This window comes from Dreissena polymorpha, chromosome 1 (genome assembly GCF_020536995.1).
Source record: "Dreissena polymorpha isolate Duluth1 chromosome 1, UMN_Dpol_1.0, whole genome shotgun sequence".
NCBI lineage: Eukaryota > Metazoa > Mollusca > Bivalvia > Myida > Dreissenidae > Dreissena > Dreissena polymorpha.
Genome location: NC_068355.1, coordinates 132,424,961 through 132,441,110, shown reverse-complemented (window position 1 = coordinate 132,441,110; position 16,150 = coordinate 132,424,961). Strand labels below are relative to the sequence as shown.

General features: G+C 36.6%; 1 protein-coding gene across 6 annotated transcripts in view; it reads left to right on the top strand.

Annotated features, from left to right (window-relative positions):
- Positions 1-16,150, top strand: part of LOC127850429 (sodium- and chloride-dependent glycine transporter 1-like) — a 163,739-nt gene that overhangs the window by 4,197 nt on the left and 143,392 nt on the right. For all 6 annotated transcript variants that reach the window (XR_008035306.1, XR_008035303.1, XR_008035295.1 and 3 more), the window contains exons 2-3: positions 3,431-3,598; positions 13,593-13,797. Coding sequence is in view for 3 of the 6 variants with exons in the window: in XM_052383480.1 (XP_052239440.1) it covers positions 3,431-3,598; positions 13,593-13,797 (373 nt within the window). In the remaining 3 variants the exon portion in view is untranslated. The remainder of the gene's footprint in view (positions 1-3,430; positions 3,599-13,592; positions 13,798-16,150) is intronic.

The window sequence follows — 16,150 nt, the reverse complement described above, 5'->3', positions numbered from 1 at the left end:
TTGACTCTTCTGTTCCATCTCAAATCAGACTCTATAATCTATAATCTATTAATCTAGTACCTGTTGGAGGGGATGATCTGAAGATTCTTTATCTAGCTGCTAATTGATATCAGACTATAAGGGGCACTAATAGGCTGTATAAATATGGTCTATTAATCTAATAACTGTTGGAACCTTAGATCTAAAGATTAAATATCTATTTGCTAATTGATATCAGACTAAAAGGAGCAAGCGTGGTTTTGGCTTTGCAGGCCTTTCTCCAAGATTTTATATGTCCCATTCTAAAAAAGTATATATTTTCACAAATGACTGCCTAAAATTCCAAATTCTTCTTCCAATCAAAATATTACTCATATAATATGATATATTGTAACCAAATGATCATTATTTAGCCTAACTAGCCCATACTATGGTGTCTGTGGTGTGACAGGGCAAGACTTTCTTAGGCTATTTTATGGTGTAGGCGGTTGGTTTTGTACACGGTCACTCATTTTGCAATAATTCACCCAAAAAAAACCATACACGCCTACATAAAGCCGTGGATAAGAAAAATGAACAAATTTGTGTGAGTCTTACCTTCAGTTACGCCTTTTCGACAAAATTGCTTGCAAGGTTTTATTTCAGTTTGGCAACTATCAGCTTTAAGAAGCAGATTCTTTGATATAAATATGGCACATTCTGTGATAAAAATAAATGAGGAAACTTTTTATTGACATTGGTCCCTTTATTGGATAAGTTGGTTATGAATAGTTGAGGATAGCCTGGCATAGTGGGTTATCATATGCGCATTCTGCACTGCCTGTTAGAAATATCGGGAAGCATTTGTCTTCCTATTTATAAGCTGTGTTTCTGTATTCAATCTATTGCATATTTGTGAAGGTCTGTTTCCATGGAATACCACAGACCGCAGTTCTCAGTGGGCTTGCTATGTTGAGCAGACCATAGACTTGTAATCTTAGGCAATTTTCTCTGAACTAATACTTGTTTGTCAGAAGCTGTGTTGTTATCCAGTGTTTATTTTTATGGCAATTTCGGGGCCGATATTCGGCCCCATTCCCCTCCAAAAAAGCGTATATTTTTTCTCCCCATTTTGTAAAAAAAATCCCCTCCAGTTGTCAAAAAATTTTGTTTTTTGTTTTTTAGAAAGAACTGTTTCATAATCATGATAAATCTCAAATTTATTTCATAAATAACTAACAAAGTATATAACTATAATTTATATGATTTTTAGTTATTTTAAAATGTTATAGTAAATTTGATTAGATTTTCCCAAATCAGTGGACTTTTCACATGAATTGCATTTTTCTCCCAAAATGGCCAGGAAAAGGCCTGATGTATCTATATTGTGTCAATATTTGTTGATAAAAACATTTCCATTTGGTCCATTTTATTGATAAAAAATGCTCAAATTTGCCATTTAATTGATTTAAAAAACTCAATTAGACTCAAAATGGCTAAGAAAACTGAGACTGTGCATGAAGGCTGAACTGTCTGAAACTAATGTTGAAAAAATCATTGATATATATTTCAGAAAAAGGACAGAGACATTCTTCTGTGAATATTATATTCATACAAACATGAAATTGTGTATTCATATAATAAATATCATTACATATAAAAGAGTGAATTTTTAATTTTCCCCTTTTCCTAAAAAACGACGCATTTTTTCCACTTTGGACGGGCCCCGCCACCATTCCCCTATAAGTGAAAAAAAAACACTGTTATCACTTCTTGACTTCCCAAGTACATTTATCCTGAATTGTGTGTATTATATTATTCGTAAGGGCTGCAGTAGTTTGTACAGTTCAGGGGTTTATAGTTTGTAATGTTTCTTTGAGACAATCATAATGACTGAGAAAAAGTTTAGCATCAAATTTATTTATTGGCGGGGGATATCAATTCAACAAATTTGCTTGTTAGATTTTGTTCTTTATACCAACTTAAGTTCAAAATGGTCATTTTGGCTTGCATGTGAAAGAATGTTTTCAAACAAAGTTAAAATGGCTATGTGCAAACAGCATAAAACCAGAACAGCCTGCGAGTAACTCGCAGTCTGTTCAGGTTTTATGCTGTTTGCTGCTCATCAGTATCTAAGGGGAATAAAGCCTTTAAAAGTTCAATCTAGGAAGATAGGTCTTTAATTTAATATAATTAAATATAACTTTATTATTGACTGGAAATGTTAAAATACGTTTCTAAGCGGTAAAGGGTTAAACAGTCTTCATACTTTTTTTGCTTTATGCCAGTGTCAGCTGCTAGTTATGCTCAAGCAGTTAACAGTTGAAGATTGTTTAATAGCCCAGTAGGACCCTTACTTTGCCTGATTTAAAGAACATTCTCTGGATGCTGAATCAAAGCCATTCGTGGACAAATTTAACCCATTCATGCCTAGCCTCCTGATAAAAGGACATTGCAAACAGCGTAGACCCAGATGAGACGCCGCATGATGCGGCGTCTCATCTGGGTCTCCGCTGTTTGCTTAAAGGAATTTCAGTAAGTAATATTCTAAATATAGAAATAAATATACTAGACATCCCTAATTTTGGAAATAAATTGATCCAATTTACAAGGATGGGAGAGTCCGCTGGGCATAAATGGGTTAACAAGAACCCTGATGAAGCCTTGCATCTACAAGCTAGATTCAGTCATGATTTCAATCTACGACAAGCCTTTAGAATGTACATGAAATAGTGGGTTAATACCAGATAAGTGTTGTATTGCTGTGCAAAGAATTACTGTGCAAATATGAAATCAGATTATCTAGTGAAACAGCTTTCATTTAGACCTGACGTGGTGATCACTCTTTAAGCTTGTTTTCAAAGTCTGCATGTATTCCTTAGGTCACACACCACAAATTTGTGTTGTTATAGGTTGAATTGTCTCCTTTATTCATATATAACAAGAACATTTATAATCCAATGCGGACCAATTCTTTATAACTAGAACTATCATATAAAATGCAGAACCATTTCCTAAATAACTGGAACTTCAATAAACAATACAGAATGAATTCCTTTATAACTAGAACATCCATATACAATACAGAATATTCCTATATAACTATAACATCTGTTGTTAATGCAGAACATTCAGATGTAACTAGAACATTTATATACAATTCAGAACATGTCTACATATTTAGAACATCTGTATACTATATACACTACAGAACACTCTAAATCAATCAGTAGAACTCTCACATGTTTTATGCCTCAAGGGACAGAACTCTTGTGTGCTGTTTTTAATAATGAAAAGTTGTGACAACAAGCATATCATTACTTTTATACCTTCTAACTCTTTTAAATTGATATGTGTTTAAAGTATGACAGGTCACAGCTGAAATCCATAGGGTTAAATTCTAGAAAATCTGATGAACAACAGTTCTGTAAATAAACCAAACCAAACTACAACATGTATTTAACTTATTCAGAGAGGGACAGAGAAGTACCATGGTGGCAGTGGGGACCATAGGCGTCATGGCAGCGGGGACAATAGACGCCATAACAGCGGAGACAAGCGCAATGACAAGAGCAAGTACAGCGTAGCCTACTACAAGAATGAGGGTGAAACACGAGGGAATTACCCCACGGAAGATGAGGTACAATCCTCATATTGTCAATATCAGGATAAGGAACTAACATTTTAGTTTAGTTTAAACGTATTTATTTAACCTCAATTGCATTGAAAGCCAGAGACTTGTTGAAACGCACTAGAGTCCATTACAGGGTAGGACTAGTACTTGATGTCTTTGGGGGAAATCTAAAGAATGCTCCCACAGTGGGGATCGAACCCATGACCTTCAGGTTGCTAGGTAAAGACCATATCCCAACTTCATGAAGATCCTAATCAATTTGAAATTTTTGCCATGGTTGCTCACCATTGGCCTTTCTATTTTTCGTTTACAGAGTGTAACAAGTTTCATAGACAGTCTTTGGATTCATCAGAAATTGTAGGGGCCATAGGCTAGTGGGTCAGTTCTGATATGTATCCCTAGAACTGCACCTTTAAAATTCCGATGTCACTATATGTTAAGGTATATCATCACCTAGCCACCTACATTCTAGACATTCTTAATAGTTTTAGATAGCTTTATAAATCAATTATTGCTTGCTATGCTGACAGCCATCTTTCCTAAGACCCTTGAACAGCTGGCACTGTCCGAAAAATAAGAATTGTATGTGTGCGACTATTTGCCTCCCCCTTGTGAATTGTATTTCATTTTGAGCTCACCTGAGCACAACGTGCTCATGGTGAGCTTTTGTGATCGCCTTTTGTCCGTTATCCGTTGTGCGACGTCAACATTTGCCTTGTTCACTCTCTAGAAGCCACATTTATTGTCCTATCTTCATGAAATTTGGTCAAAAGATTGGTTTAAATGATATCTTGGATGAGTTCGAAAATGGTTACGTTTGCTTGAAAAACATGGCTGCCAAGGGGCGGGGCATTTTTCCTTATATGGCTATTGCAAAATCTTGTTAACACTCTAGAGGCCACATTTATTGTCCGATCCTCATAAAACTTGGTCAGAAGATTCATCCAAATAATATATTGGACGAGTTCGAAAAATGATGTTGGTTGGTTGAAAAACATGGCCGCCAGGGGGCGGGGCATTTTTCCTTATATGGCTATAGTAAAACCTTGTTAACACTCTAGAGGCCACATTTTTTTTCCGATCTTCATGAAACTTGCTCAGAAGATTTGTCCCAATAATATCTTGGATGAGTTCAGAAATGGTAACCTTTGCTTGAAATACATGGCTGCCAAGGGGCGGGTAGTTTTCTCTATATGTTTTAGTTAAAACAGTCTAGTTGTGATAAGCCATAATGTTAAAGAAAGATAGCCTGTACATACTTTCTAATAGTTAAGTAATAATTAACTCCCTTGTATAAACCTGGGACTTCTTTCATAAAATGTGGTGTACATAAAGACAGTAGTTTGCATGCAATTTAATAAACCTATCTCATAAAATAAATGTACATGTACTAATGCACTGTCGAGCCTTATCTTTGAATTTTACTGATAAGCCAAGTTAACCTACTGTTTTTTGGTGTATTTAGCAGACTACTGTGCTATGAAACTGTTTCCATGGCAACCTTGATATTTGGCATTTTCTAAATTAGAAAGACTCTTTTGATTGAAATAACTTTTGTAAATTCTTCTTATTTTTTTACATTTGAGTAACTGGAGTTTTCCACTCTCCATCAATTTTGTTCTTTAGATTAAGTTAGACTTATTTTATAAACTAAATTTTTGAAGCAACTTCTAGACTCACAGAAACTAATATTTATATCAGTTTTTTTGACAGATTGTGAACTTCTTGGATATGACGGTTGAGTTCGAAAATGGTTTAGACTGGTAAAAAAATGTGGCCGCCGGGGGGGGGGGGGGGGGGGGGGGGGTCATTTTTAACCAGGTTTTCCGAAGGAAAAAACTGGTTATTAGATTGGCGAATGCGGGCGGGCTGGCTGGCTGGCGGGCTGGCTGGCTGGCGGGCTGGCGGAACAAGCTTGTCCGGGCCATAACTATGTCGTTCATTGTCAGATTTTAAAATCATTTGGCACATTTGTTCACCATCATTGGACAGTGTGTCGCGCGAAATAATTACGTCGATATCTCCAAGGTCAAGGTCACACTTTGAGTTCAAAGGTCAAAAATAGATTTATTTTTTTTTAAACAAACTTACAAAGGGGGTTAATTTTGTTTGTTCATTTCAAAAGTTCAGTTTGAGTTTTCTCCCTTTATCAGATTTTTTTTTCACAATGAAAACCTGGTTTTGTGACAATTTTGTCCCTTGTCCTTATATTTATTTAGTAAAAAAAGCTTGTGAACACTCTAGAAGTCACATTTTTTACCTAATCATCATAAAAAAAAATTAAACATCAATTTTAAAAATATCTCGGACGAGTTCGAAAATGGTCATGATGGGTGGAAAAACATGGCCGGTGGAGGAGGGGTGGGGGTGGGGAATGTTTTTATTCTTACAATAATTATTCTTTAAATTACAATTTTTAATAACTTTTAAATTCATTGATGATATGTTAACTTATAAATTCATTAATTATAGATCTAGTATATTTTCATTGTATGATAATTCTTAAGAAATGAAATAAATGCTTTTAACTCTCTGTAAGTGCAGATAGTTTACATCAGTGGTCAGTGATGATCATTGATCAGTGCTTATCTTTACCTGGATGCTAAGAATAGCAGTGATCTCATTTGATTGGATGTTTACCTTTGTTACTATGCCTGCTACACTTCAGAATCAGGGGACTGGCACATTGTTGACCTCTCCCATATGAATTAATCAACCAAAACATCTGGGTATACATGTGAAAGACTAATGCTAGACCCCCTGGCTCTAAGTTGAAAGAGTTAGTCCACTAATTGAAAGATTGGGGTTAGTGAATTACTAATCTGCCAGACCTGTTTAATGTAGCAACTGTTAGTTTTATCATGGAGGTGAGTTAAATGTTCTTAGTTGAAATTTCACCAATTTAAAGTGACTTAGTCTTATTTTTCTCTAAATGAAAATTTTGAATTAACGATTTACTGTGTTTCACTAACTGGGAATGTTAATTTAGTGGAGTTAGTCAAGTTCTTTAAATAAGTGCAATTATTAGTTAAGTGATTACTATGGCAAAGTGAATTAGTATTTTTTTTCTCTAAGTGAAAATATTGAATTAGTGAATAATACAATAAAAGTGAGTTCTTAATTATTTGTTTAGTGAAAGTGAAGTTTGTGAGTGAATTCAATTATAGTGATCATGGGTGTTTGTTTATCCTAGTGCTTTATACAGGCAATTGTCTCGTACTGAACACAAACTGTTGACCAAGTGTAGACATGAATGTGTTTAATTGTTTTCGAAACCTTGTTTTAACTGTGATTAACTTTTGAAAGTTTATTTCTATATGAATTGTTTGTATTGTTTGCATTATTGCTTACGTATAAATGATGAATGTTTGGAAAGAATAAAAATAGTTTGGTCACATTGTTGTTGTTTTTATCTCAGGTGAGCGACTTTGGGCCTTTCAGGCCCTCTTGTCCTAGACATTTTAAAAATTCATTACTTTGCTTCCAGGGGATTATCGATTTATATATTGGTAAGATATTCCATATCAGCTAGGAGGCTGTACTTCTTGTTTTCCAAGACCCTTTAGAAGTTGAGGCATATTAAACTGATGTAGACAAAAATGGATTGTTACGTCAAGATATGTCTTAACAAAACTGTCATTCATATTGTTTCAGACGGTTAAACAGTGGTTACTTTACTCTTATAACAAAATTCTAGATTGATAAAGTCTTGTAAACATGATACTGGGGTATGCTAGGTTCCTTTAATTATGCCCCCCTTTCGAAGAAGAGGGGTATATTGTTTCGCACATGTCGGTCTGTCGGTTCCTCCGTCCACCAGATGGTTTTGGGATGATAACTCAAGAACGCTTCTGCCTAGGATCATGAAACTTCATAGGTACATTGATCATGACTGGCAGATGACCCCTATTGATTTTCAGGTCACTAGGTCAAAGGTCAAGGTCACAGTGACTTGAAACAGTAAAATGGTTTCCGGATGATAACTCAAAAGTGCTTACGCCTAGGATCATGAAACTTCATAGGAACATTGATCATGACTGGCAGATGACCCCTATTGATTTTCAGGTCACTAGGTCAAATTTCAAAGTCACCATGACTTAAAACAGTAAAATGGTTTCAGGATGATAACTCAAGAATGCTTACCTAGGATCATGAAACTAGGATCAGGTCACTAGGTCAAAGGTCAAGGTCACAGTGACACAAAAGAGTAAAATGGTTTCCGGATGATAACTCTAGAATGCTTACGCCTAGGATCATAAAACTTCATGGGTACATTGATCATGACTGGCAGACGACCCCTATTAATTTTCAGGTCACTAGGTCAAAGGTCACAGTGACTCAAAACAGTAAATGGTTTCCTGATGATACCTCAAGAATAATTAGGACTAGGATCATGAAACTTCATAGGTACATTGATCATGACTGGCAGATGACCCCTATTGATTTTCAGGTCACTCGGTCAAAGATCAATGTTACTAAATGTGACAAAAACGTATTCACTCAATGGCCACCACTACAACTGAAAGCCCATATGGGGGGGGGGGGGTACATGCATGTTTTTCAAACAGCTCTTGTTTATGAATGTGTTTACAAACTGAAATGTATACGTGCAAACATACATTTATCCTTTATTTTTGAAGGACAAACGGTGAAACCACCATACCCGACTTAAACCCTAAACATTAATTGATCGGTATCTAATTTCACGGTACTTAATTGACGGATTTAATTTTAAAAGCCTATGTGGGGATCGAAAATTAACACATTATCATTTAAAATAAATTAGTGATGAACTTCACATAAATTAGGATGTGTTGTTTGTGAAAGTCAATGTAAAACTGTCCAAAACAGATGATGCAATGGCTCCATTTACCTTATAGCACTTATCTTAACACCTGTATGAATTTGAATTAAATGGAACCAGGGAAAAAATTAATAAATATAAAACAAATTTAATGGTGTTTATGAAGTTTGTAGGTTAAGTTGCATTGTAATATCAACTGACAGCTTATATCATTCTTTGAAATAAAACCAGAACAGTAAGAAAGCTTTTTAATAATGTCACCTGACATCTTATAATGTTCTTTTAAAGAAAAACATTTATTAGACCAGTGATTTTTTTGCCCAATATTACAGCCTCTTACAGGCAGTTTCCCAATGGCAAAAAGTAACATTTTTCTTTAAAAAAAAACTGACCAAAATTTCCCAAATAAAAAGCAAAACTTTTCCAAGAAAATCAATAATATGTTTATTGAGTTATTATACAGCTATATAATTCCTTAAGACTTTGTAATATAAAGTTTTAAAATGCAATTAAAGATGCACTTAAATACTATTGGAATACTGTTAATATTTAACTAGAAATGGCGCGGCAGAGGCCGACGCGTATCCCCACGCCGAATGTTTGACCTAGGTGTGCCCCAGGGTTGGTAATGGGGCCATGCATAGCTGAGATTGACCGTATTGTCATAAGAGAAGTTCAGTATCAATTAGAAGTGAATTGGTGTAGAAATGAAGAAGTTATAGTAAAAAGCAATTTTGGGTGGGTGTGGTCTATGTGGGCGGGGCCCCAGGGTTGGTAATGGGGCCAATGCATAGTTGAGATTGACCGTATTGTCATAAGAGAGGTTCAGTATCAATTTGAAGTGAATCGGTGTAGAAATGAAGAAATTATAGTAAAAGGCAATTTTGGGTGGGTGTGGTCTATGTGGGCGGGGCGCCCCAGGGTTGGTAATGGGGCCATGCATAGTTGAGATTGACTGTATTGTCATAAGAGAAGTTCAATATCAATTTGAAGTGAATCGGTGTAGAAATGAAGAAATTATAGTAAAGGCAATTTTGGGTGGGTGTGGTCTATGTGGGCGGGGCCCCAGGGTTGGTTATGGGGCCATGCATAGTTGAGATTGACCCTAATGTCATAAGAGAAGTTCAGTATCAATTTGAAGTGAATCCGTGTAGAAATGAAAAAAATATAGTAAATGGAATTTTTTGGTGGGTGTGGCCTATGTGGGCGGGCGCCCCAGGGTTGGGATTGGGGCCATGCATAGTTGAGATTGACCCTAATGTCCTAACAAAAGTTCAGTATCAATTTGAAGTGAATCCGTGTAGAAATGAAAAAATTATAGTAAATGGAAATTTTTGGTGGGTGTGGCCTATGTGGGCGGGGCGCCCCAGGGTTGGGAATGGGGCCATGCATGGTTGAGACTGACCGTATTGTCATAAGAGAGGTCCAGTATCAATTTGAAGTGAATCGGTGTAGAAATAAAGAAGTCAATGTAAAATAACCTAAAAAAATGAGTGATAATTTCTGACGCGGCCCCACCCCAACCGCTATAACTTTTGACCCAGGGGTCAGATCAAAATTCCAAATAGTGCAGGGTCGCACATATGCTCATAGCTACCATGTGTGTAAGTTTCAAGGTTCTAGTGCTTTTAGTGTAGGAGGAGATAGTGGCCAGGATGGACGGACAGACGGACGGACGGACGGCGGAGATAACCACAATATCCCCACCTTTTTTTCAAAAAGCGTGGGGATAATTATATTAATAACATTTCAATTTTCCCAACTTTATGGTTAATTGTGCTATTTTTCACAATCCAAAAAGCACAGGCTGTAAAATAAACCCCCACCCCCTCCCCCAACAACACAAAAAATAACTGTAGGCTTTAAATTTTGTAAAATTTCAGATTGTACAATTGTTGTTCAACTTATTGGGATTTCTGTTTTTTTCCAAACATCAAATGAACTAAGAGATTGTTAAATAGTGGCCTGTTAGCTCAATAGCTCTTGTTATGAATGTTCCATTCAAGAGGGCTTAAAGCATTAACTTTCCAACTCTGGTTGAATTGTAAGAACATAAATCAATCCAATCTTATGAAATTGAATGGCAAGTACTTTTTATGTCCCCCACCACTATAGTGGGGGACATATTGTTTTTGCCCTGTCTGTTGGTTGGTTGGTTTGTGTGTTTGTTTGCTCCAACTTTAACATTTTGCTATAACTTTTGCAATATTGAAGATAGCAACTTCATATTTGGCATGCATGTGTATCTCAGGGAGCTGCACATTTTGAGTGGTGAAAGGTAAAGGTCATCCTTCAAGGTCAAAGGTAAAAAAATAAATAAATTCAAAGCGTCGCATAAGGGGACATAGTGTTTCCAACAAACACATTTCTTGTTCTTGTTTTATTTTACCCAGTTTGAATGTTAATGTGCTTGTTAACCTTTTTTTTTCAATCATACAAAATCTCGTGTATCAGTGTTTTTTCACCATTTTAGGAATGGGGCTTTGGGGGGGGGGGGGGGGGTCTTTGGATTGGAAATGTTTATTTGCTTAAACCGTTTTGCTTTAAATTTTAAATGCTTAAAAGTTCTTTTTGAGATTGGGAGTGAGGAATTCGCCCACAAATTTGACCAACAAACCCACTGTTTATTGTTTCTGTATGTTCAATTTTGAGTAGAATGTTTTCATTCTTTTCGCAGAGTGATTGGGATATGTTGATATCTCCCCATGCTGGGTATAATCAACCAATGCGAAAGAAAAAAAAATTCTTACAGGACATGAGGTCCTATAACTTTTAAAATTTACAGGACCTAACCAGATTTTACCGGACCTTGTTTTTCTTTAACCAAATACCAGAGAATACCTTTAATAGAGATTATTTGTTTCATTATTTCGTTCACAATGTTTTACAATTCCAAATACCCGGGTACATCATTAAATTGAAGCCATGGCCTGTCCTTTTTCCAAACCTCTTGAAATCCTATTTCGTCACGTTTTTCTACTTCATAAGCCTTCCACCTCTTTTTATTTTCCTCTGCTCTTTGGTCAATACTCACCTGGCATTTTCTTTTTTCGCCAGACTTAGCCCCGTCAAAATAACGTAGCAATGAAAATGTCATTATGAGTCTGACAGTGACACACTTTACAGCTAGTTTTAGTGTTTAGTTAAAAAATAATAATCAGGCTCAGAAATTAATAGATTAAGACTTTACACAAATAAAAGGTATTGCAAAAACGTAAAACAAATACAATATGAAACAAAATCACCTGATAAAAAATACACGTATTCGCAACCGGTTGAAGTGCTGATTTTCGCTTTCAATGTTGAAACGGAACAGGCAAAGGTCGTATGGTTCCCCGCTTTCGCTTTACGATTATCACAAGGATTGAAACCAGTAAAATTCATGTCAACCAATTAAAAATGTGTTGTGTCGCTTACGTCACAAAACAACGCGCAGTATTTGACAGGTTCAAAGAATAAGCACTACGAGTTTGTTAGGTCACAAGTAAAGATAGCAAGTTTGACTGGTTTGTAACAAATCTTTTTATGTCATACCGTCTATCAAAGTAGATTAATTCATACCAGTCAGTATTTTTTGACATATTCGTAGTTTCATTTTCATTTCCAACCAAAACAAAGTTTTACTTATTGTTTTTTTCGTTTCGGACATGAGGACCGCCAGTTTCGGGACAGATACCGGACCTCAGCAAATTTTATCGGAAATGTTCGAGGTCGGACGTCTTTCGCATGGGTTGGGTATAATGGTAATCATATGATTTTCAGATCATTTTCTAATTTTCATGTGACTTCAGAAGATACAGATATGTTTTCTATAGCTGTACAGTTATTACCTGAAATTATTAACTTTGGTGAAAGCATGTTACTGACAACATGGCAGATGTAACCATTTCAAGATGCCCAGTATATTTTACATTTAAAATATGCAAGGGTCTTTATAAAGAAAATGAAATCAATTTTATCATTAAGAGAATACAATTTATAACAGTCAAATTTGATTGCAAAAGTATTTTTAAGAGTTGAAATTTAAGAAAATTGCTGTTGGCAAAACTTAAAATATGAGTCTTGCCATATGAATTTCTTTTTACAAACTTTAGGTACTGCACCATTGCTTGTTGAATTGTGCAGGCATGGTTTAGAAAGCAGTTTTGGAATTTACAAATAAATAAGTCCGTCCGGATGAACTGACTTAATCCATAGCTAACAACTTCAGAAATATTGGGAACAAGTTGTCTCCAATTGTGTTATGATGATGGTATTTTCATATTGATAGTGACAAAATGGACAGTATTGATGAAGGTTGCTATAGGAGTAGTTGCCTGAAACTAGTTCAGTTAACAGCGTTTTTAAAGACAAAGAAATTTGGTGTTTACATGCACAGGAACTATAGGAAACATTTGTTTCTTTGTGATACAGACATTTTTTTGTGAAACCTGTTAAACAGTTTGGCAAATCTTTAAAAAGAAAAGTGCAATAGACAATCATTTTGTGTTGGTGATATTGTCCTAATGTAATTATGTATGGCAGATTGTCCACTTAGAAAGATTAAGAATAGGATCAAGTTTGAGTTTAAGTATGTTTTGTAGTTGTGAGACCTGAATGCAGTCTCCTACTTGACTCAGTGAGCCTTGTTCTGGAAAAACTAGGCTTTATGCTTGTGGGTAAAGTGTTGTCCTAATTTAGGGACAACAATTTCCGCGTTTATGGAATTTTTCATTTAAGGGCAGTCTCTTCTTAAAGAAAAATCCAGATTATGCGGAAAGTGTGGTCATTTATAAGCCTGGACTGCACATGCTAATCAGGATGAAACTTTGACATTTTCCCTTTTATGGAATTTAAGAGAAGTCTCTTCTAACGGAAAAAACCCAGTTTTGACTCAAAGTGTTGTCCCGTATTAGCCTTTGAAGACTGAACAGGCTCATCTGGGACGACACTTAACGACGCTTGCATTAAGCTCAGATTTCCCAGAACCCATTGATTCACTTGTCTCAGTAATACACTTTACGTATGCACACTCGTCACCAACTTTTATTTCATCAATTTTCATTTCATCAACTTTCATTTGACCAACTTTCATTTCATCAACTTTTATTTCATCAACTTTCATTTCATCAACTTTCATTTCACCAACTTTCATTTCATCAACTTTCATTTCATCAACTTTCATTTCATTAACTTTCATTTCATCATTATTTTCAGAATCCCAACGAGAGCCTTGTTCAGGACATCTCCAGTACGGCGGTACTTACACCCTTGGATGATGACCTTGTCGGGGAGGTTCCAGATATGCCTGACCGAGGCAACTGGAGTGGTCGCTTTGACTTCCTTATGTCACTACTGGGCTACTCTGTAGGCCTTGGGAATGTGTGGCGCTTCCCTTATTTGGCATATACTAACGGTGGCGGTAAGTGAACCTATTTAATAAAATATAATCGCTCAGATATGCATTTTGAGGTGTTTGTAGGACCTGAGAAAATCTAATTAGATTTAAGACTTAAATTTTAGATTCCAAAGGTTCATTTCTAACTTTTTGATACTGATGAGCAGCAAACAGCATAAAACCTGAACACACTGCAAGTTACTAGCCAGGCTGTTCTAGTTTTATGCTGGTTGCATAAAGCAATTTTCTTTTTGCTTCTGAGCGGGAAAGGGTGAAACTCCAGCCCTGAAGAAAGTTTTAGAAGGGGTATATTAGAGTAACTAGGTCAGTGGTTTTATCAGATGGTCGTTTGGTCAGTTCTCATAAAATGCAACAAGTTTGTGGAGGGAAATACGTCCACATTTCTCAAGCAATTAAATTTAAATTTTAAGTATGTCACCTTTAAGTGAACATGTGCAAGACACTTTTTTATTCAAGTGATGTACACATTCCTCTGTTACCTGCCTTTAAACATGGCTGACAAAGCTTTTCAGATGTATCCTAAATTGTTACTTTTTATGGTCATGTATTTTGATCATCAAAATTGTCAATGATGTAAAATTTAAATGAATAGGTTTCACAAATAGAATAAGTAATTGGCATGCTTTGAACATCATTCAAGATGGTTATTGTTCAGTGATGATGTAAGGGTACTTTCTGTACCTTAAGCTGGGTTCCCACTGCCGATCAGATCAACTCGATCAAGCCCGTCCAAGCGGTCAGGTATTGGTCTGGTTTGGTCGGCATGTGTGGCCGGGGGCGGTTGGGTAGGTCGGCATTGGTCGGGCTTCCTACCCGATATTTTTTTACATGTCAAAAACTATCGAGTAGCGGTCGAGTAGGAAATGGATCGAGAAGCCCTCAGGCAGTGGTCGTGTATAAGTTGAGTAGAAGATCGAGTTTATCGTGAAGCAATCGTGTGGCGATCAGATTGACGTCTTTTACACGATCTGTACCCGATCCGCTTGACCTCTACCCGAGTTATTATCGATCGCAACACAAAATACTTGACCTCTATTTGATTTGATGGACAGATTTACTAGACTGCAACACGACAGCTACTCAACCGTACACGATCACTCTCCGATTGCTATTCGAACATACACAAGCTCTGTACCCGATCGGTTCGACTTCTACCCGAGTTATTTTAGAATCGCTTTGTACGACTGTAGTACGACCATCACGATCTGGTCGTGTGAAGATCTGGTGGCGATCGAGCTGAGGTCCACTTGGTTGAGCTGAGATCGTATAGGGCGCGCGTATAGGTCGAGATGATCGAGCGGAAATCGGAAAGATGGTTGAGTGGACGTCGTGAATGAGTCGTGTGGGGGTCAGTGTTATCAACAAGAGGTCGAGAAGTTGTCGTGTATACCCTTTTTAGTCGAGCTTGGTCGGGAAATTTCGGTGATCGGGATGATCAAGTTGATCGGATCGGCAGTGGGAACCAACCTTTAATGATGTAGCTTCTGTACTCTCTGTGAAGCAGTGCAATTACACATGAACTTGAGCGATTGCTTTTTGCTCCTTGCAGTGGCTTGAAGTCTGAATAAGATAAGGAACATTTGTTTACTTTGTTTTTGTGAAGTCCTGCCAGCTTTGAGTACTTATTGTGAATACCTGATACTTTACTGGCTGTGATCTAGTTTCAGGACATATTTCCAGTCTTTTACTTTAAACTTGTGTATGTGGGCTTTTGTTTGGACATCTGAATAGTACAAGTTCATGTACGTCTCTTGTGTCAACCTTAATTTTCTTGTCACTGTTGTTTTTGTTGTGTTTTAAGGGAGGGGGGGGGGAGAGATAGGTTGGGGTGGGTTAATTGCTTTAACTTATTGTAATACCTGGTGTGTACGTCATTATGTAGGTGTGAAATTGCAGTCTGAATACATTGACACAGTTAATTATTATTGTAAATACAAGACCTTTGTACATGTATGATTGCTTCTCATCTCACTGTCTCTGACATCCCGTTTAGCATGTTTTGATTTGATTTGTTCAGTTGGAAACCTAATTGCTATAAAAATGTGTTATATGTCTTTGTGTGTTTGGGATGGGATGTGATTTATAGCGATTGTAGATCACAGGCATTAATAACATTTTCTGACATCACTGTCAAGACAGAGTGTCTTGTAAGAAATATCGGAGGATCATCTGAAAACAGGCCAAGTTAGCTCTGGGAAAATGGGGCTTAACGCAGTCTGCACAGGCTAATTAGGGAAGACACTTTCTGCTGTAATGGTACTTTTCTTTTAAAGAAGGTCTCTTCATAGGGGAAATGCAGTTTAGCTGGACAGTGTTGTCTCAGATTAGCCTGTGCAGACTGCTTAGTCTGATTTTA